The 21,358-nt window shown below is 43.0% G+C and overlaps 1 protein-coding gene across 2 annotated transcripts in view; it reads right to left on the reverse strand.

The window, feature by feature from the left end:
• Positions 1–21,358, reverse strand: part of LOC146080710 (band 4.1-like protein 4B) — a 189,813-nt gene that overhangs the window by 104,507 nt on the left and 63,948 nt on the right. For both annotated transcript variants that reach the window (XM_083188268.1, XM_083188267.1), the window contains one exon: positions 8,525–8,632. In XM_083188268.1, coding sequence (XP_083044394.1) covers positions 8,525–8,632 — 108 coding nt within the window. The remainder of the gene's footprint in view (positions 1–8,524; positions 8,633–21,358) is intronic.

Below are 21,358 nucleotides of genomic sequence, written 5' to 3' on the forward strand. Positions count from 1 at the left end.
CTCACCTAAATCTAAAGGCCCATACACACTTGAAGATTTTCATTTCAAAAGACTTTGCCAAAATCTTTGATAGCTATATCTTTCACCAAAGTAGTGCGTACACTGAGCTATTGTCCCCAAAGAGCAAGAGATTTTCAGAAGGCGAAAGACTTTGCTGAAAATCTTTCATTATAAATGGGCTGGGTTTGAATTCCAAGGGTTCCGACGCGGCAGCCCTCACCGCATCACCCGCCGGCTTCCCCCCCCATGGAGCCATACCCGCAGCCCCTTCAATCCCTCGGAGCGATACCCCGTGGAGCAACGCGGCACCCGCATCACACCCCCTTCCCCAGTGGAGCGAGTAGTGCCGGAGCACCCCCCCCCGCCTGGGGCGCTACCTGTCCATATAATATAATATATATATATTTATATACATATATATATAATATTAATAATAATAATAATATTTGCTGCCTTTAAATTAATACATTGGTGGCAGTGGGCAGAAATATATAAACATTGGTGGTCAGTGTGTTTAGCTGGGCAGACAGCACTTCTGTGCTGTCTGCTCCGTGTTGTGCAGGGAGGGATGCGGGGCCAGCCGGGTGTTTAACCTGGACGGGGAGCAGCAGCAGCCAGGCGGCCAGAGGGAGAGCGCAGGGTGCCGTGAGTATGACAGGCGAGGGGGCGGGGGGGGCAGCGGGGCGGTCTGCCGGGCTGAAAGTGGTTAATCTTTCAGCCCGGCAGGCATACACACATGGCGATGATGGATGAAAAACCATCCATCATCGCCTCATCTGGTAAAACGAGCAGATGAACCACTTTCCTAGCGATGATGCGGGAGAGTGCATCATCGCTAGTGGGCAATGGATGTTTTTAACCAATAAATGTTTATCCAACCTTATTTTAAACGTATTTATAGTGTCTGCCGACACACCTTCCTCAGGAAGAGTGTTCCAAAGTTTGACTGCTCTGACTGTAAAAAAATTTTTTCCTTTCTAGCAGAAAAAGGGTGTTTGACAGTTCCTTATATTGGCCCCTAATGTATTTATACATATTGAGCATGTCCCCCTTTAAACGTCTCTTCTCTTGTGTAAATAGTCCCAAATTGCTTAATCTTTCCTCGTAGCTTAAATTCTCCATTCCCCTAATAAGCTGTGTTGCTCTTCTTTGTTTTTTTTCTAATTCTATGATGTCCTTTTTATAGTGTTGGGCCCAGAATTGTACTCCGTATTCGAGGTGCGGTCTAACCAATGATTTGTACAGAGGCATAATTACTTTTGAGTCCCTAGTTTCCATGCCCCTTTTAATACATGCTAGAACTTTTTGGCCTTTTTTGTTGCTATATTACATTGAACACTACACCCCAGTTTGTTGTCTATTTGGACTCCGAGATCCTTTTCGAGTACTGAATTACCCAATTCATCCCCACTTAGGTTATAACTAACACACTGGTTATGTCTCCCAAGGTGCATGACCTTGCATTTGTCTACATTGAACCTCATCTTCCACTTTTTTGCCCACTCATCTAGATTGTCAAGTTCATTTTGAAGCGTGGGGACATCTTCTGATGATTTAATAACTCTGCTTGAGTTTTGTATCGTCCGCAAAGATGGATACATTGCTGAGTAACCCCATCCCAATATCATTAATAAAAATGTTAAATGAAATGGGCCCTAGAACCGAACCCTGTGGCACTCCACTTAGTACTGGTATCATATTTGATATGGCACTGTTCATGACCACTCCTTGCTCTCTATTACATAGCCAGTTCGCTACCCATCTACAGATATTTGCCCCTAATCCCAGGTCCTCCATTTTATTTATCAACCTCTTGTGTGGTGCGGTGTCAAAGGCTTTAGCAAAATCTAGGAAAATCACATCTACAGCGTTTCCATTATCAAGGCTTTTGCTAACCTCCTCATAGAAACCAAGTAGATTAGTTTGGCATGAACAATTTTTCAAGAACCCATGCTGGTTATTACTGAGTAAACTATGAAGGTCTAAATATTCCTGGATACCATCTCTTAAAAATCCTTCAAATAGTTTACCCACTATTGATGTTAAACTAACAGGTCTGTAATTAGCGGGATCCTCCTTTTTTCCTTTTTTGAATAATGGCACTACCTCTGCTATTGTCCAGTCTTTTGGTACCTTTCCTGATGATAGTGAATTATCAAAGATATAATATTGAGGGGAAACTAATTCCTCCCTTAATTCCATTAGTACTTTAGGATGAATCCTATCTGGCCCAGGTGATTTATTTGTTTTGATTTTGTTGAGCCTCAATATTATTTTCCCGGTAGAGAAATCAATATTGAGGTCCGGCTTCTTCATCCCATTTGTGGTACTTTTGCGTTCCACAGTCTGCTCTCCCTTAGTACACAGTGATGAGAAGAACTCATTTAACAGTTCTGATTTTCCCTTATCCTCTGTAAAACTTTTTCCAGTGATATCGGTTAGTGGGCCTATGTTGTCCTTAATTATATGTTTACTATTTATGTACTTGAAAAACTTCTTGGGTTAGTTTTACTTTCAGTGGCTATGCACTCTTCATAATCCCTTTTAGCTACTTTGATTGCCCCTTTGCAAATTTTGTTTGATTCCTTGTATTTGGTGAACGCCTCCTCATTTAAGTTATCTTTATAGAATTTAAATGCTCTTGCTTTATTGTTGATTGCTGACCTAACTTTTTTGTCCAACCATGGTGGCTTTTTTTAACTGAATTTATCCTTATGTACTTGGGTGTGTTACAGGGTTCTGAAAGTCGGGATCCCGACACTCATTAGCCCGATGTCGGGATCCCGACTGGCCGGACTCAGACAGCGTGGCGCAACAAAGCCCCTTGTGGGCTCACTGCGCTCGCCACGCTGCGGGCACGGTGGCTTGCTACGCTCGCCACCTATTCTAGTCTCCCTCTATGGGGGTAATGGACCCCGATGAGGGAGAATAGCCGGTTGCCGTCGGGAACCCGTGCATCTGTATTTTAACAGTCCGGATCCAGACGTCGGGTAAATGACTGTCGGGATCCCGACTGTCGGGATCCCGACTGTCTGGCACCCACTTACTTTAGGAATGTATTTGATACAGTAGTTAATGATTCGAGTACATTTTTTAGAGTATCCCACATTTCCTCAGCATTTTTCCCCTCGAAAAATGTTTCCCACAAAATTATTTTTAGGGCTTCTCTGAATAATTTGAAGTTAGCTTTTCTGAAGTTTAGTATTTTTGCCAATCCTTTATGCTGTCATTTACTGAAGTTGATTTCCAGTGAAACCATATTGTGGTCACTGTTCACTTAATGTTCAATTACTTTTGTGTTTGAAACTAGATCTATGTTATTTGATAATACCAAATCCAATAGTGCCTTATTACGAGTTGGAGCTTCTACCGTTTCTGTGATAAACTGGTCTTTAAGAAAGTTTAGGAACCCACTGCTTCTTACTGTTTTACATGTTTTGTTTTTCCAATCAATATCAGGTAAATTAAAATCCCCCATAATTAATACCTGACCCTGATCTGATGATTGTTTGATTTGGTTTAAAAGAAGAGACTCGTCCCTTTTGTTTATGTTTGGCGGTCTATAGCATACCCCTATTAAAATTTTGTTATTAGGTTTTTTGTTATTGTCGGTTATCTCAGCCCACACGGCCTCCTACGTAATCTTCCTCTGTACCTGTGCTCATTTCTTTCTCACACGATGTTGTTATTTTTTACATATAGGCACACACCCCCGCCCTTTCTATTTTCCCTGTCTTTTCTGTAGAGTGTATATCCCTCCATGCTTAATGCCCAGTTGTGCGACTCGTTACACCATGTTTCTGTAATACCAATTATGTCATAATCGTCCCTAGTGACCACAGTTTCTAGTTCCCCGATTTTACGTGCTAAGCTTCTTGCATTAGCCAGTCGGCATTTTAATTTATGTTTATTTTTAGTTGCGTCCCTAACATTGTGTTTAATTTCTCCTCTGGACTTATTTGTATTCCTTACTAACTTCCTCGTACCCACCTCCCCCTCAGTAGACTCGCTACAGCCCTCCCCACCATGCCCACTGCCTGACCTATTATGTTGTTTACTCCTTCCCATACCCTAAGGTCATCTCTACCTAAGAGCTGTAATGAGGTAAGATTACTGTTATTACATAATATTCCTGGAGCACCCTGGGAATTACCCACAATATTACCCTTATTAGTATCCTGGACATTGCCTGTAACTATGTTCTCCCCCCTCCTCCTCCCCCAAATTGATTCTTGACCCCAATCCTACTATTCTCACTATGGGTTCCATAGTATCTAGCTCCCCCCCCCCCATTGCCCCATTTAAAATCTCCTCCAACCCTCTAACCATCCTTCCCCCCAGCACTGCAGCCCCCTCTTTGTTCAGGTGCAATCCATATGGCAAAAAAAGATAGCGCCTGACCGAGAAGTCCGCCTAGTTTTCCATGAACACAAATCCCTCCTTACTACACCAGTCCTTTAGCCACACGTTTACCTCCCTGATCTCCCTCTGCTTCCCTGTGCTAGTGCGTGGCACTGGTAATAATTCAGAGAATATTACCCTAGATGTCCTTGCCTTTAATTTCATACCTAATTCCCTATACTATTTCTGAAGGACATCCAACCTACCATTAACTGTGTCATTGGTACCGATGTGTACCAAGACCGCCGTGTTGCTCCCAGCCCCTCCCAACAATCTGTCTACTCGGTCTGCGATGTGCCGTACCCGAGCACCCGGGAGACAACAGACTGTATGTACGGCGATCATGGTCCCGATAGCAGATTGCCCTATCTGTTCTCCTGATGATAGAATCTCCTACCACCACTATCTGACTTTGCACCTCCCTGTCTGTCATCCTGTTAGAGCTAGAGGTACCACTCCGCTGGTTGCTAGAGGGAACAGTCTCCTCCAGCTCAGTCATTTCGTCTCTATCCTCCACCGAAACTTCGTCCAACTGGGCAAGATTCCTTAGTCGCTGAACAGTCCGCTCTAGATCAGTGACCTGGGCTTCCAGGGCGGACGTTCGCTCACATCGCTTGCAGATGTATTCGCACTGGGACTTTTGCTCCAGGTGCGCATACATTTTCCATGACATGCACTGAGTGAGATTCTCAATCTGGGCCCCACCCATTTTATCTACCTCCCTGCGACTAAACCCCTAGTATACAATAGAAAATTAAAATGCAATGCAATTGCACACTACAAGTTAATTTCTATCAAAATGTAAGAAAGTTGATACTTATCTGTTCCTGCAGCAGTGTCAACTATGTAAACTACCATTTTTATATAGATGTCTTTAAGGCAGGCAAAAAGGTCACAAGCAACTGTTCTGTGCTGATCACAATCAAAGAACCAAACAATATATATTAAAAAAAAAAGATGATTTACTTTTCTGGACAGTGTTGGATCATGCTTGAAAAAGCTGATACACTCAGTGAACCGCATCGGTGGGACCCACAAATACCATTCATCTGGTTTAAAGAAAACTGGCATCCTCCTCCATGAGAGAACCATCATTTGGCAACTTTAACTATTACTGGCAATCTACACACAGCCTCTGTTTATTCTGGTAAAGAACACCACCACATTGGGAAGCTCCACACGGTCCTTGAACTTCCTCCAGCGGCTCAACTTCCAACATTTGTGTTACCACAGAATAGTGAGGACTACGGACCCAAGCCCGGAAATAATCCCCATCTTCAAGTGGTGAGACTTTATACCAAAAATAAAATTGCCACATGTTTTATTCATCCATAAGAGGATCTGCCATACAAGTGAACTTATCAAACACCAGAGAGGGTTACTAACTGATTCTTATCATATGTTTTTTATTATTTTTTTAAATATGTCTTATTGCATTATTATTGTTTTTTTAATAACTGTACCACTTTCAGGCAATCCCTTGATACTCTTGTTATTAATCTACCAAACAGCGCTGCTTAATTTCTGTTGTATGTATAGCTTTTCTCTAGTGGTCGCCTATAACCACTTTCTGGCAGCTGATAATTCCATATTACATAATTGGAGGTACCTCATATCAGCGCCTGCTTCACTTTACCTTGGTAAATCAACTCCTTTTGCATCACTCCATGAAGGTAGGAGGAGGAGCCTGTAGCTGGCAATATAGACCAAAAAGCCCTTTTTGTGCTTGATAACCTTTGTTTTGCTTTTATGCAATTTATAAAACATTTTTTTATATTTATGAGGAAGGGAGAGGAGAGAGAGAGATCCGTTTGAATGAGAGACATTGCATATGTTTAAATTAGCCCAGGAGGGCTCAGGATGCCAGACGAACCACGGGGCTGAGGCGGTGCAGGCACCACACGGAGCAGGAGTATGTCAGCTCAAAGTGGCAAACACACTCCGGCCGCAGTCACTACAATGGCACCGGGGACACTGCCTCCTAGCACTTCTGTCCATGCACGTGGTTGTGGCCCATCGCGCTGTGCAAGCAGGAGGGACTGCTGAGCCATCTAGCTGGTGCAGCTAAGCCACACATCAAAGGTAGCCACTGAGCAGCGCATAAGAGAGAAAAGAGCCGCGGGTTGGCCACCCCTGCTGTAGGTGGTTAAGTGGCTATACTGTTTTGTACAGCACTTCTAAAACATGTTTCCTGGTTATTCCAAAAATGTCTCTGTAGATTGGTGCTAGTAAAGGTTACATTGGAATCCGAAGGAGTAAACAAAATAATTCATTTTTTATGTATCACCTACAATGATCCCTGATTCCTCCCATCTGTGTCATTGATGAGTCTGGTGTAATTCACATCTGTAATCCCCTTTAGATCCCATGGAGGTCATACTGCACAGGAACAATCAATTGTATTAATCAATTGTTTCAAAGTCAAGGACTCCTTGACTTTATGCTTTAACGATATGCTGTAGGCTAACACTTAGTATTCGATGAAAGCAACTGCAGATTTTTTATTATTTTTTAAAATAATTCTTCATTCATTTCACACAATGTAATTAGAAAAATTGCCATATAACTTTGGAAATGTCACAAAAAATAGCAAGTATGGACTTGGACAATGCCACATAAGCCAGTAAAAAATAGAGGCAGAAAGGCAGAAAATAAAATAGTGATACAAATTGCCATAAAGTATTTTGAGATCTGCTAATCACCAAATGTATAACAATATATACAAAATTACTCACAAACCATCAGTTTTCTAAACCTCCAAAAACCAACCACAACAAAAAAAAAACACATTTGGCAACTGACATTTTAATATCTCAAAGTTAAGTATCAAAAAGAACAAATCTATGAAGTTAGTAAATTATTTATGGAAATTAACAAAAAAAGCTGCCACTAATAGCGATTCACCTTTATTGATTGTAATTGTAGTGTAAACACTGGAAAAAAACTATTGAAAAAAATGGGCCATTACAATTACTGAGATTATCTCTGTGATTTTTTAAAAATGACTTCTGATTGTTTTTTAATTAATGGAATTAGTACAAATCAAAAGGAGCAGTGGTGGTTTTTACCTATTGGCTGCAGACCCCCCCATGTAAAATCTGTCACTTTGCTCAGCCTTAGTGAAGCCAGATGCCATCCGGATGACTGCACTGGCTTCACTGTGACTGGCAGTGACTTCCTATTGGAAGTCCTACCTGCTAGTCACCCACATAACAGGAAGACCCATTAGGAGGTTTTTACTCCCTCTGGGACAGCCATTTTGGGCTGAGAGATGCAGAGGGCTGACTTCCGGTGGCAGGTATAAATAATTTTGCTAAAGGACAGATTACAGAATCTGAACAATGAAATTACAGGTTTTAGGAAGTGATTATTTCTAGATCCACTAGTGCGACATGGACATGTTTCATACGAAACCAACGCATTTCTCTGAATGATTGTATGAAAAGTGATTTATCACATGTCATTTTCTTGTGAATGCAATGCGAGGCACATTTCCATGCACCTAGCATAGCGTCAAAAAGACAGAGGGCATTGTTTATTGCTAGTAGATAAATTATTCCTCCCTTTAAACAATGTCACTCAAAGCACACATTTTGGAAGTTTGATGAGCACACAAGTGTGACAGTCAGCATATGCATTTGGGAAATATTTTATTCTTTTTGGATTTTTAGCGATTGTATATTTAACCCTTTGAGTGCCAAAGTTGCTTTGAGAAATCCTCAAAATATTTGCTAAAAATGTAAGCTTCCCTTACAGTGACTATTCTTTTAAATAAATACCAATACAGCCAAGTCAATTAATTGAAGTTTAGTTAAATATTGCACCCAAAAAAAGAATAGACGCTGTGAGAGATGCTGGCATTTTTAGTGGACATTTTGATGCACTCAAATGGCTAATAAACTTTTAAATGCAATTTGAATTTCCTTGGTATTATTTGGACTAAGTATAGTCTAGTAAAGAAATTTTGGGAATATTATAACTATATAACGATGAAACTGAAACATTGGACATAACACTGTTTTTTTTTCACAAACTATTTTAGTATTGTTTGCAATGTTTATCTTTTTATTATGAAAAATTGATGAAGCACAATTTAAAAAAAAAAATAAGATAAAAAACTTACAAACTATATTGTCTTGTCAACTTTTTCAATCTTGGTGGCCTGACTTCTTGCTTGCTTGAGGATGATCCTGTAGACTGTGTGCTCTCAGCTCGGACAGATGCTGGACTCCTATATGAAAGTAGAGTATATAAAATGTACATTACTTATTGGTTGTTCATCAACAATGTCACTTTTACAGGTTGAGTATCCCTTATCCAAAATGCTCGGGACCAGGAGAATTTTGGATAACGGATTATTCCGTATTTCGGAATATTTTAATATTTCAATGATGTATTTTTAAGTATCTTGCATTTATGCTGTATAAACACATAATATACACACAAATATATTTTATTACCACATAAAATACACACAAATATATTTTATTTGTTCAAAAAACAAGGTTTCAAAACGTGAAACAAAATGTGTGTACTATCTCAGCACTGAATTTGAATGCCAAGCAATCATTGTCTTGCACATATATAGTGCCAGTTACATATCATGTCCCCAGTGGTGCTGTTACAAATGTCCCCAGTGAGTTTTTAGCAAAAAAAACAACAATTTTTTCACTTTCTGGAATGTCTGGTTTTCGGAATACTTCAGATAACGGATATTCAGATACGGGATACTCGACCTGTACTATACAGTATGTTGGCTTCAGAGTTCCAAAAGTTCTGATATAGGGATAAACCTAAAGGGCATGTTCATGTCATGTCGTTCTTAAAACTTCCCCATGAAAAACTTCTACTACATAGAATCTAAAATGTTGACACATATAGATGATTCAATGGAGAAAGTGGGCACGTTAGTTTTAAGAATGCATGTATAAACATATTTCAGTAGCTCTGCCCATGAGTCAATTATTTCAGTTATATTGGATAGTCAAAATAATTCTAAAATTTAAATTTAAAGGAAATATCAGCTCATGATAGATTTGCTTCTGGGATATGTTAATAATTTTTAAAAAAAATGACAGTTTATACATTAATGTTCTGTTTATTCATTGGTATAAAAAAAATCATTACTTGTGAAATGAGAGACCATTAGGGGTAATAAAGGCTTCACTTATAGACAGGGCAACAGTAAAGAAGTGCAGGGTTGGCAAGGTGATCTGAAGGATTTATATGGGAATGCTGGCATTTATTTTTATTTTTAACTGTGCTTCCTTAAAATATGAATAAAATAACAACAAAATATTTGGGCCCGTGTCCTTCCAAGATCAAAATTCAAGTATTTTGTGCACATGTCCATCTAGTCAGCTACCACATAAAAATAAAGAAATTCCTGTTATTTAATTGAATAAAGAAAACACTCTCTATGTAATCAGCTACAGTCAATTACATTCATCTTATTACCTTTTGCAACTAGCATGTAGAAAGAAAAATTGTGTTTCTGACTACATAAATGCAATAAGTAACATGTAAGGGAGACTACATGTTATGACAACCAGAAAAGTATAAACATGCTAAAAATATATTCAAGTGTACCAGTCATCTACATGCAGTAAAGATAGACACTTGGTTAGATGGCCCAATAGCCATCACTACTGTAAGTCACAGTTTTTACTGAGAAGTAATGTTCTGTGAACACTGTGGTTTAGAAACATAGAATTTGACGGCAGATAAGAACCACTTGGCCCATCTAGTCTGCAATTTTTGAAGATCCTCAGCATACACCAGCTGACCCTTTTTTCTCATGGGACCAGGGCCGGATTAGCAATAGGCCTGATGGAGCTACAGCTCCAGGCCCACTCTCCAAATAGGCCCATTTTGTAGCTGAGGGCCAGGGCTTTCTAGCGAGCTCAGCCCCGCATCGGTAGCCCCCCGGGAACCGGAGATACCGCCAGGCAAACCTGGAATGTTTTCCCCATAGGATAACATGGGACCCACTAATTCTGACCTCCACCCGGTTCCAACGGCTGCCAGTTCCCCCTCCGGCATCACAGAAGCTCGAGGTTGATCTCAATCTAACCCAAATCGCTGGGCCTTCAATCTGATACCTGGTCCATATGGGTTCATTGGTCCTAGCGATATTGCGGGTAAACCTATTTCTTTTTTAAATTCTGAAATGTAATTTCATTGCTGTTCATGTTGTTTGAGGACAGATTTCTCTGGAACCAAACAGCCCAGTTTCACGGGACCAAAATCATTCGAAGCCTACATGTAAATGGATCAGTTGGTTTTGAAGATATAGCTGATATATGGGGGCAAGGGTGGTTTTCTCTCCCCCTCACACCAGAAAATGCAGGGACTAGGCTGATGTAAAAGGGGCTGGTCCAGGAATGTCCCTGCATGATCCTGGGACCATATTCTGGGTAAGTCCATGCACTTTCTGGTGTGAAAGGGGTATTATTTCAATTAGCCGGGACATGCAGTGCTCTTAGTACAGCCAGGCAGCCCCCTGCTCTCTGCCCTGCTGTCAATGGCTGTCATTTCTGCCTGGCGGCGGCTGCTGTCCCCCAGTTTCCGCGAGCATGTATTCCCCCTTGGCAATGAGCATGTAATCCCACATGGCAACGAGCATGGAACCCCTGGCAATGAACATGGAACCCCTGGCAATGAACATGTAGGTAAGCAACACTTATGTAGCATAATTTTTAATAGGCATTATGGTGTGTGGCATAATACATAATGGACATTATGGTGTTTGGCATAATACATAATGGACATTATGGTGTGTGGCTTAACATGAAATGGGCATTATAGTGTAAATTTTTAATACGTGCCTTTGGCGCGCAATGCCCCTAATTATAAAGCATATTGTGCATTATTGCTCAATCTGTTTGGTATAGTGCAGGCATATCCAAACTATGGCCCTCCAGCTGTTGTGAAACTACAAGTCCCATTATGCATTGCCACAGTTTTGCTATTAGGAAATGCTAAAACTATGTCAAGGCATGCTGGGACGTGTAGTTTCACAACAGCTGGAGGGTCACTGTTTGTACATGCCTGGTATAATGTGTATTTTGGCTCAATCCATGTGGCAAAATGTGAATTTTGCCTTAATCTGTGTGGCATAACGTGAATTTTGACTCAATCCATGTGCCATAGTGTGAATTTTGGCTCAATCGGTGTGAATTTTGGCTCATTCCATGTGGCACAATGTGTATGTTGCAAGTACAGTATAAGGGGGTTACTATAGTGTTGCATGATTTGTATAAGGGGTATATGGTGTGGTAAACTTAGGTGACAACATAAAAGGTGCTAAAATGAAGTCTACCAAGTTTCGGCTTTCAGTATTTTTTTTATGACTGGTGTGCCGCCTCACCCCGCAAGTATTTTAGGACATCGGCATCCTGCGGGTGCACCTTTGGAGTGCACCTGCCAATATATCTCCCTGCATTTTTCTTATGCCAGCCCCCTGCCTTTTCCAGGTATAAATGATTAGTTGAAAGTATTTACACAAATACAGACACACCCATGAGCAGACTACCCAACGAGAACACTGGTCACGTCCCCACATTATTAGGTGCTGGCAACAACCCCTATTTTTTGCGCATAATAGGCCCTTGATAATTTTCAGCCCCAGGCCCATTTACACCTTAATCTGGCTCTACATGGGACATTCCTTTCTCCATACTAAAAAGAGAATGACTATTAGATTTTGGGGTACAGCTACACCAGGGAATATTCCTGTGCTTAATATAGTTGAGAATGCTCCCTGGATGTCCTGAATGTGACCTCCTTGGAAAACAAATAGATAAGTTTGACTGGATGCTGTGATTGTGACCTTTTCGTGACCCTGAACTTATCAAGGGAACTATTGGTCCAATCGGATCTTTAATTATCTTACTGTTGGATCTCAATAAAATTTGATTTCCAACTGATCTTTTGATACATACATCTTCCAAAGAAATACCGCTAAAGAAGTCTCGTAGATAGGAAACATGTAGGGTAAATAATCTATGTTCACTGAAGTAATGTACTGTATGACAAAATGACTGAATGTATTTGTCACAACATTTAGTTATTGCATTGTTTCTTACCTGGTTTGTGGCTTCTCCTGTCTGTTCAGCCTGCTCGATGCTGCAAGGAAAGTCTGTGTGGCCTGAGCTTTGCTAATTACAGCACCTGGAGGAGTCCTTGCTGCTGACAGCTCTGTATAGTTGAACTGTGCTGTGAGATCTGAGCTCAGCTAATTAGTTACACCTGGGTAACTCTCCTGCAGGAGAGTTCAGTGTAAACTGAGCATGCTCAGCCCACTGATTAGTTCACCTGTGGGTTCCCTGTGCTTCCTATAAAGGGCAGCCTCTGGGAGACAGAAGCTGCCAGAGTATAGGTTCACACCAGCTCCAGCGTTCCAGTGCCTTGTACTATTCCAGACTTCTGATTATTGTATTTGACCCCGGCTTGTTTCCTGACTATTCTCCTGCCTGATCCTTTGGTACCGTGTCCAGTGATTCCTGTGTATGACCTTGGCTTGTTCTGTGACCATCCTCCTGCCTGCTCCCTGTGTACCGCATCCTGTGCCTTCCAGTGTACGACCCGGCCTGTCCTTGGATACTCCTTTGCCTTTCCCTTGTGTTCCTACTTGCCCGCACTGATACCAACTCCGCTAGACAACCACGCTTCCATATTTCACAAGCTACCGCCACTCATACGGGGAACCTGACCAGGGGGCCGCGACCGACGTGTCGGGTGCCGCAAAAGCCCATATCCCGCTTGGAGGGGTCACTGGCAGAAAACCCCCGGCACGGTTAGACTCCGCGCCCCTGTGTCAGGTCTAGCCAATCCCCGAGTGGTAGTGCACCCCAAGTTTGTGACAGAATACTCTGGCGCAACTGGAATATGGATGCTGTTAGTGGCATGTCTCATAAAGAACTCCTGGAACACCTGCTGGTCCGGGTTGACAAGCAAGGACAGTCCCAAGCTCTAATTATGCAAAGCTTGCAAACCCTGCAGCAGCAATTGGACCTCGCTCCACCCTCTCCAACACCAGTGATTTCTGATCCGGAGTCCATTAGGGTGCCTCGCCTGCTAATACAGCAGTTACAGGAGCTGCTGTCTAACGTCCTCACCCTTGTCACCAAACTGCTCGGCGAGTCTATTGTGGGCTTGGTGCCTGCAAGACCCTCAGATTCCACTCCGGGTACCCCATTGGCAGATACATCTGTGCCCTTAAAGGACAAGTACGTGAGTCGGCCTCGTCCCCAGTTGTCAGGTGAGGAACGCCAGCGACGCAGGTCCTTAAATTTATGTTTTTATTGTGGAGGCCAGGACCATTTGATTGGGGATTGCCCCCTCCGAGAGGCCAGGAATAAGGTTATTGCTGCTGTGCCCACTCAGGAAGAGTTTCATGGCTATCACTGGGGTCCAAGAACTAAAATCTTTTTACCTAAAAGCAGTAAATTTTCGGTCAAGCCGCAAGAAGCGAACCCGAGTGTCAAGTTCCGAGAGGGGAGTCCGGGTTTCCAACCCCAAGAGGGGGTCCCATCAGTCCAACCCCAGAAGGGAGTCCTGTCCATTCAGCCCCAGGAGGGAGTTCATGGTCACAAGCCCCAGGAGGGGAGTCCGAGTATTAAACCCAAAGATGGGGTTCTGTCCAGCCAGCCCCAGAAGGGGGTTCTGTTAGCCCAGCCCAAGGAGGGGCTTCCGAGTATTGTGCTCCAGGAGGAGCTTCCTAGTGTCTTGCCCAAGGAAGGGCTTCCTAGTGTCTTGCCCGAAGAGGGGCATCAAAGTGTTTCACCCCAAGTGGACTCTCACAGTGTCGAGTTCCGAGAGGGGTCTCAGAATGGCGAGCCCCAAGAAGGGGTACAGAGTCTTTTTCCTCAGAAGGGGTCTCGGAGGGTAATTTCCCAGGAGGGTTCTCAAATTCTCAAGCCGCAGAACGGGGTTCAGAGTGTCGTGCACCAGGAGGGGTCTCAGACTGTCAGACTCCAAGCAGGGTCTCAGAGTACCACACCCCAAACAGGGTCTCTGAGCATTGCGCCCCAGGAGGGTTTCCCGAGCACTGCACCCCAAGAGGGGTCTCTGAAAGTGGTACCCCAAAAAGGGCCTCTGAGTACACTACCCCAAGAGGAATCTCCGAGAGTTGCACCCCAAAAGGATCCTCTGGTAGCCACACCCCAGGAAGGGTCTCTGAGTGTGGCTTCCCAGGTTGGGCCACTGAGCACTTTGCCTCAAGAAGGGGCTTCCGTCACCCCAGGTGGGGGTTCCGAGTCCGTCACCCCAGGTGGGGGTTCCGAGTCAATCGCCCCAGAAGGGGGTTCCGAGTCAATCGCCCCAGAAGGGGGTTCCGAGTCAATCGCCCCAGAAGGGGGTTCCGAGTCAATCGCCCCAGAAGGGGGTTCCGAGTCAATCGCCCCAGAAGGGGGTTCCGAGTCAATCGCCCCAGAAGGGGGTTCCGAGTCAATCGCCCCAGAAGGGGGCTCCGAGTCAATCGCCCCAGAAGGGGGTTCCGAGTCACTCACCCCAGGTGGGGGTTCCAGGTCTGTCACTCCTGGTGGAGATCCATCTGCCCTTGCCTCCGGGCATGAGGACATATCTGCCCTTGCCTCCGGGCATGAGGACCCATCTGCCCTTGCCTCCGGGCATGTGGACTTGTGTGTCGTGGCCTCCGGGCCAGTCTCTGTGGCCTCCGGGCCAGTCCCCGTGGCCTCCGGGCCTGCCTCTGTGGTCTCCAGGTCCACTTCCATGGCCTCCGGGCCAGTCTCCGTGGCCTCCGGGCCAGTCTCAGTGGCCTCCGGGCCAGTCTCCGTGGCCTCCGGGCCAGTCTCCGTGGCCTCCGGGCCTTCCTCCGTGGCCTCCGGGCCTGTCTCCATTGCCTCCATGGTCTCCAGGTGTGCATCAATTGCCTCCGGGCCTGTCTCCATTACCTCTGCGGTCTCCAGGTCTGCTTCCATGACCCCTGGGCCTAAACATATCAGCCAAGAAAAAATTTCTAGAGTACCGATGCCTACTGTACTGGACATCCATAAGGCTTCAGCAGTGCCTCAAGTTCAAGAGACGTCCATTGTGTCTAAGGTCCCACCAGGGTTGGCTAGTACACAAAAGCCAGCTGAAGAGTCTTCTGAAGATATTTGTTTTGATGGGAACCTTGCCCATTACCAGGCTTTAGCGGATCACTACTTAGATGCCATGAATCATGATCCATCTTCCAGTGTCAATATGGCAAATATTGTAAGATTTATGATCTTATCCTTCCGGGGTGAAGCACTAAAATGGGTCAATCCACTTGTTGAAGCCAATGATCCTCGACTGCAAGATCTAATATCATTCTCCAGGGCTGTGATCGAGGAATTTGAATCTAAGACTCCTTCATCCTCCCTGGCTAAAAGTCTGCCTATGCCTCTTCAAAACCATGGGTCATCTAGACGGCATACCGAGAGTACTAGAGCTTCTGCAAAAAATTTTTTGCCAAGATCTGAATCGAAGAACTCAATAGTTAGGGGCATCCGTGTCGGCTCTTTAGCACTTCATGGTCTCAAAGAATCATCCGCTAAAAAATCTTTGATTTGCACCCCAGAACTAGATTCCAACTCAGATTATGATTCTGAACACGATGCTGCTCCTTTTTTGGGTGGTCTAGTGTTGGCCAGAGCCCACTTTGAAGAGCCAGAGGCGTCACCAGCCTTAAAGGGATCTAAGTGTTCTTCTAAGAAAAAGAAGAAGCACCACAGGCGACCTTGAAAGTATCCATGTGGGGTGTTCGGAGCCCACCCCTAGAGGGGAGGGTAATGTCACAACATTTAGTTATTGCATTGTTTCTTACCTGGTTTGTGGCTTCTCCTGTCTGTTCAGCCTGCTCGATGCTGCAAGGAAAGTCTGTGTGGCCTGAGCTTTGCTAATTACAGCACCTGGAGGAGTCCTTGCTGCTGACAGCTCTGTATAGTTGAACTGTGCTGTGAGATCTGAGCTCAGCTAATTAGTTACACCTGGGTAACTCTCCTGCAGGAGAGTTCAGTGTAAACTGAGCATGCTCAGCCCACTGATTAGTTCACCTGTGGGTTCCCTGTGCTTCCTATAAAGGGCAGCCTCTGGGAGACAGAAGCTGCCAGAGTATAGGTTCACACCAGCTCCAGCGTTCCAGTGCCTTGTACTATTCCAGACTTCTGATTATTGTATTTGACCCTGGCTTGTTTCCTGACTATTCTCCTGCCTGATCCTTTGGTACCGTGTCCAGTGATTCCTGTGTATGACCTTGGCTTGTTCTGTGACCATCCTCCTGCCTGCTCCCTGTGTACCGCATCCTGTGCCTTCCAGTGTACGACCCGGCCTGTCCTTGGATACTCCTTTGCCTTTCCCTTGTGTTCCTACTTGCCCGCACTGATACCAACTCCGCTAGACAACCACGCTTCCATATTTCACAAGCTACCGCCACTCATACGGGGAACCTGACCAGGGGGCCGCGACCGACGTGTCGGGTGCCGCAAAAGCCCATATCCCGCTTGGAGGGGTCACTGGCAGAAAACCCCCGGCACGGTTAGACTCCGCGCCCCTGTGTCAGGTCTAGCCAATCCCCGAGTGGTAGTGCACCCCAAGTTTGTGACAGTATTTTATTTATCTGTTGCTGTTTAAATTTAGCATTTTAATTTATATAAGGGCGTAAAATAATTTCTAATAAAAAATATAGGCATAACTTTCACTATGGATAATATCTAATACGATTCCTAAGACTCCTTAGGTTAGACCTTCATTTTTATTAGAGACCAATCTATTGAAGTGCCTCACTTTAGACACTTTTCTTAAGCCATAAGCTGGTGGTGTATACATGTTTATGATGTGCCACTTGTTCACATTTGGAAGTGGGGGATAATTGTTTTCATCCCCAAAGTGGAATAAAAATCTTCATTAACCATACCCTTTCCTGCAATAATTAATATGTTGTCTATTACATACGGCGCCCGTGTTCAAAATTTTATGTGGTCAAAATTAACAGTCTATTTAAAGAGAGGATGGCACACAGGAGTGCTAATAGACAAATATTGGCAGGGAAGCAGATAGATCAACCTGTGATGAAACACTTTAAAAGAATGGGCCATAGCCTGGCTCAATTGAAGTATAAAATAATTGACCATGTGCCACCAAATGAACAGGGGGTGATAGAGACCGACAATTACTAGGAAAGAAGCTAAATGGATAGCGCAATTAAACACTGTTCAGCCGTATGGGCTAAGTGAGTATTTGTCATTTACTAGCTTTCTCTGATTTTTAGTTGTATGCCTAGTAGCAAGCTTAAATATATTCTTGAGTATGTAACAATATAAGATGACACGTCATGACACTGCCGGAAGTGGGCAGCCGTGTCTTGTTAGTTGTTTGTTATATAAATCTTATAATGTTGATGATCTTTATTCCGGATGATGGTTTTTGAAATAAAGACTGAAACCGTTGAAGAAACACATGCATAGTGTATTTATTTAAATAACTCTGTGAGTGCCGCATCTTCTTCATGTAAATTTATCACCTGTGAAGCCACCCTGCATTGAAAAAAACTATTTCTTCAGGAGTGTCCTGCTATGGTGGCCAATGATTAAATGTAATTGTGACATTTTTGCGATTAATCGCATTTTTGGGCAAAATAAATTCAATAATGTATTCATAAGTAGCGTATTGCTCACTTTTATTAGGAACTGCTATAGGAACAACAATGCAATAACATTTGGTTTGTAAAACACTTCATAGAATGTGCTTTTTCTCAGCAATATTCACTTATACTGTAGCATTTAAAATAATAATAATAAAATAATAATAATAATAATAATATTAATAATAATAAATATTTATTTAACCATAAATGAAGAGAAATGTCCAAGAGCAGAGCATTCTGTCCCTCCTAAAGAGGGTCATGTTGGAAGGTATGCTTTAACATCAACATTAGCATGTAATATTTCTTTAGCATTAATGTAAAATAAATTTTAAATATAAAACCAAACCTATTTGCCACTGGCATGACTGGCATGGCATTAATGTTTCCTAGCGTTTTAGAAAAATTTTACCCTCAGAGTCCAGAGCTACGATCATAACGTAGCAGTATAAACAATCTATGCGGCAGATGTATTAAGCCTGGAGAAGGGGATAAAGCATACCTCCCAACCTGCCCCTCTCCAGGAGGAACAAAATTCTCCATTCCTGGACTTTCCTCTACAATTAACGATTACCATCATCTGTTGTGGAACAACTTCCTTATCCATTATTAACCTTTTTAAAACAGGTGATGGTAATCATCATACATTAAGAGGAAAATCCAGAAACAGAGCATTATATCTCTCTTGGGATGAGTCATGTTGGGAGGTATGGATAAATAAGTGATAAAGCAGTGATAAGTGCAAGGTGATAACGCACAAGTCAATAATTATGGATTTGAAAAATGACAGGAGCTTGGGTGGAAAAGGTTGGATGTCATTTGCCCTCATGCATTACCAGATTTTATTCCCACCAGACAGATTGGACAGAAATCATTTAGGTGTGTAAACTATTTACTCCTCTGCACCAAGTCAGTTGCTAAGACACACCAGGTTATTTACATTTTCAGATGATAAACAAAATCTCCTCTTCTGTACAATATGACCAGCCAGAGAAAACAACCTTTCACAGGATGAGTTTGAAGAAACGTAGGGAGCCCGAGGTGTGCTCCCACCACCAGTGCTGTGCCTAAACACGTGCATAGGGGGTCGTGCGATCGAATGGTCCCTCTCCCAATGGAGAAGGGCCTTGTTTTTCCCCTAACCCCTCTCAGCCATAAGGCCGAAGAGGGGAAAAATGGGATCAGTGGGTCCTCTTCGCCGGAGCTCAGAGAGACCCTCTTTCCTCAACCCCCGGAAGGGTTAGGACGGTGGGTCCTCCACACCCGAAGGTTTGGAGAGACCCGCATTAGGCTTCCCTCCGCTTTGCGGCTTGGGGTTGCCCTCGAGGGGATCGAAGCTCTCCCCAAAAGGATTAGAGCTTCGGTCCATTGGGGAATGGTAGGCCCATAAGGGTCAACCACACAAACAAAAAAAACAAGTGACAAACTACAGAAAACATGAAAAGTCCACGAACGTGGAGATGGAAAATAAATAAATAATAAAGAAGACCCCAGCCAGAAGGGGGTAGTGAAAAATTGTCCTACCCCATCCAAAAGGACGAGGTAAGGATGTGCAGCCTAACCTAGAGAGGAAGAGCGCAGTGCTAGTGCTTACTAGTGCATGGTGATTTTTGGGATCACCTGTGCATGTTTGGCACCCCCGAGTTTCCCCGGGGGCACAGTGCATCCTCGGACTCCAGGCAGCCGGCCAGTCAGCATCTGACCAAGTGTTTCTCTGCTCCCATCATAGGGCACTTTCCAGCCCCTGGCATGGGAATGGGTACTCCACTGGGCTTTTCGAATGACACCCTTAGGGGCTGAGGCCCACTCAGGAGAGCAATCTACTCAGTCTCAGTGTTTCTCCGATACCAAGGTTAAGACTTCATCAGAGGGCGTGGCTACTACGTCTGCTCCCCTTATTTTTATAGTACCGGCTATCAATCAGAGCGGCTGTACTCAGTGGGAAACTCCCCCTGTGGGCGGCTTCTAGCAGCGCCCATATCAAAAAATATTCATAATCAAGGCGGCTTATAGCAGCACTTTGTGTCTTTATGAGTGAATCACAAGTTGTCATTGTTGACCTGTGTGATCGCATCCATCGATGGTCCACGATCACAGCTCCTTCATAATTATAAAGACGGGCTAATTACAGAGTGTACATCGCAGATTCACTAACAATAACACATTGAAACACAAATATTTCATATGCAGTCATTTGACTACTATATTTACCACACATATAAAAACACCTATATAAACAAGTACATATATAAAAAATATATATAGAAAATACATATAAGAAATACATATGAAAATACTTATAAAAACAAATAAGAATTAAATGCATACCAAATTCAAATGTTGGCCGAGTTCATTTTTGGCAAGTGACAGGTATCAGCAATCATGTTAGAATAAGCCTATCATCATAGCCAGACCAAAGGGAATTTACAATGCATATTCCAGATAAAAAATATTCAATTAATATACGGGGTAATCTCATACCCTTCGTTTAATCCTGCGGGTGTGAGTGAGCCCATACGCAAGATCCAGGATGTTTCTCTTTTTAACAACTCTTTGTCACGATCACCGCCTCTTTTTCCTTTTGATACCAGTTCAATCCCTTTTACGGTGAGCGATCGGGGGTCACAATTATGGTGTTCTTTATAATGTCTTGAGAGGCTATGATTAAGGACACCATGTTTTATGTTTCTAAGGTGTTCTAATATCCTTGTTTTTAGACATCGTTTGGTCTTGCCTATATAGTTCAACCCGCAGGTTGCCAAATAAACGACATACGTCGAATTGCAGTTAATAAAATGTGCAATTTTAAGAACATTCCAATGTTTCCAAAACATTGGAATGTTCTTAAACTTGACCCTGTCCTGACCGGCCATTTACCTGATGCTCCCCGTATAGTTTATAGAAAGGCTAAAACTATCTATTATCTACTACTATCTTTAAACTATTAAACAAAGGGTATGAGATTACCCCGTATATTAATTGAATATTTTTTATCTGGAATATGCATTGTAAATTCCCTTTGGTCTGGCTTATTCGAAAACATGATTGCTGATACCTGTCACTTGCCAAAAATGAACTCGGCCAACATTTGAATTTGGTATGCATTTAATTCTTATTTGTTTTTATAAGTATTTTCATATGTATTTCTTATATGTATTTCTTATATGTATTTTCTATATATATTTTTATATATGTACTTGTTTATATAGGTGTTTTTATATGTGTGGTATATATAGTAGTCAAATGACTGCATATGAAATATTTGTGTTTTAATGTGTTATTGTTAGTGAATCTGCGATGTACACTCTGTAATTAGCCCGTCTTTATAAT

Source organism: Crinia signifera, chromosome 5 (assembly GCF_055691185.1).
Source record: "Crinia signifera chromosome 5, ASM5569118v1, whole genome shotgun sequence".
Lineage (NCBI taxonomy): Eukaryota > Metazoa > Chordata > Amphibia > Anura > Myobatrachidae > Crinia > Crinia signifera.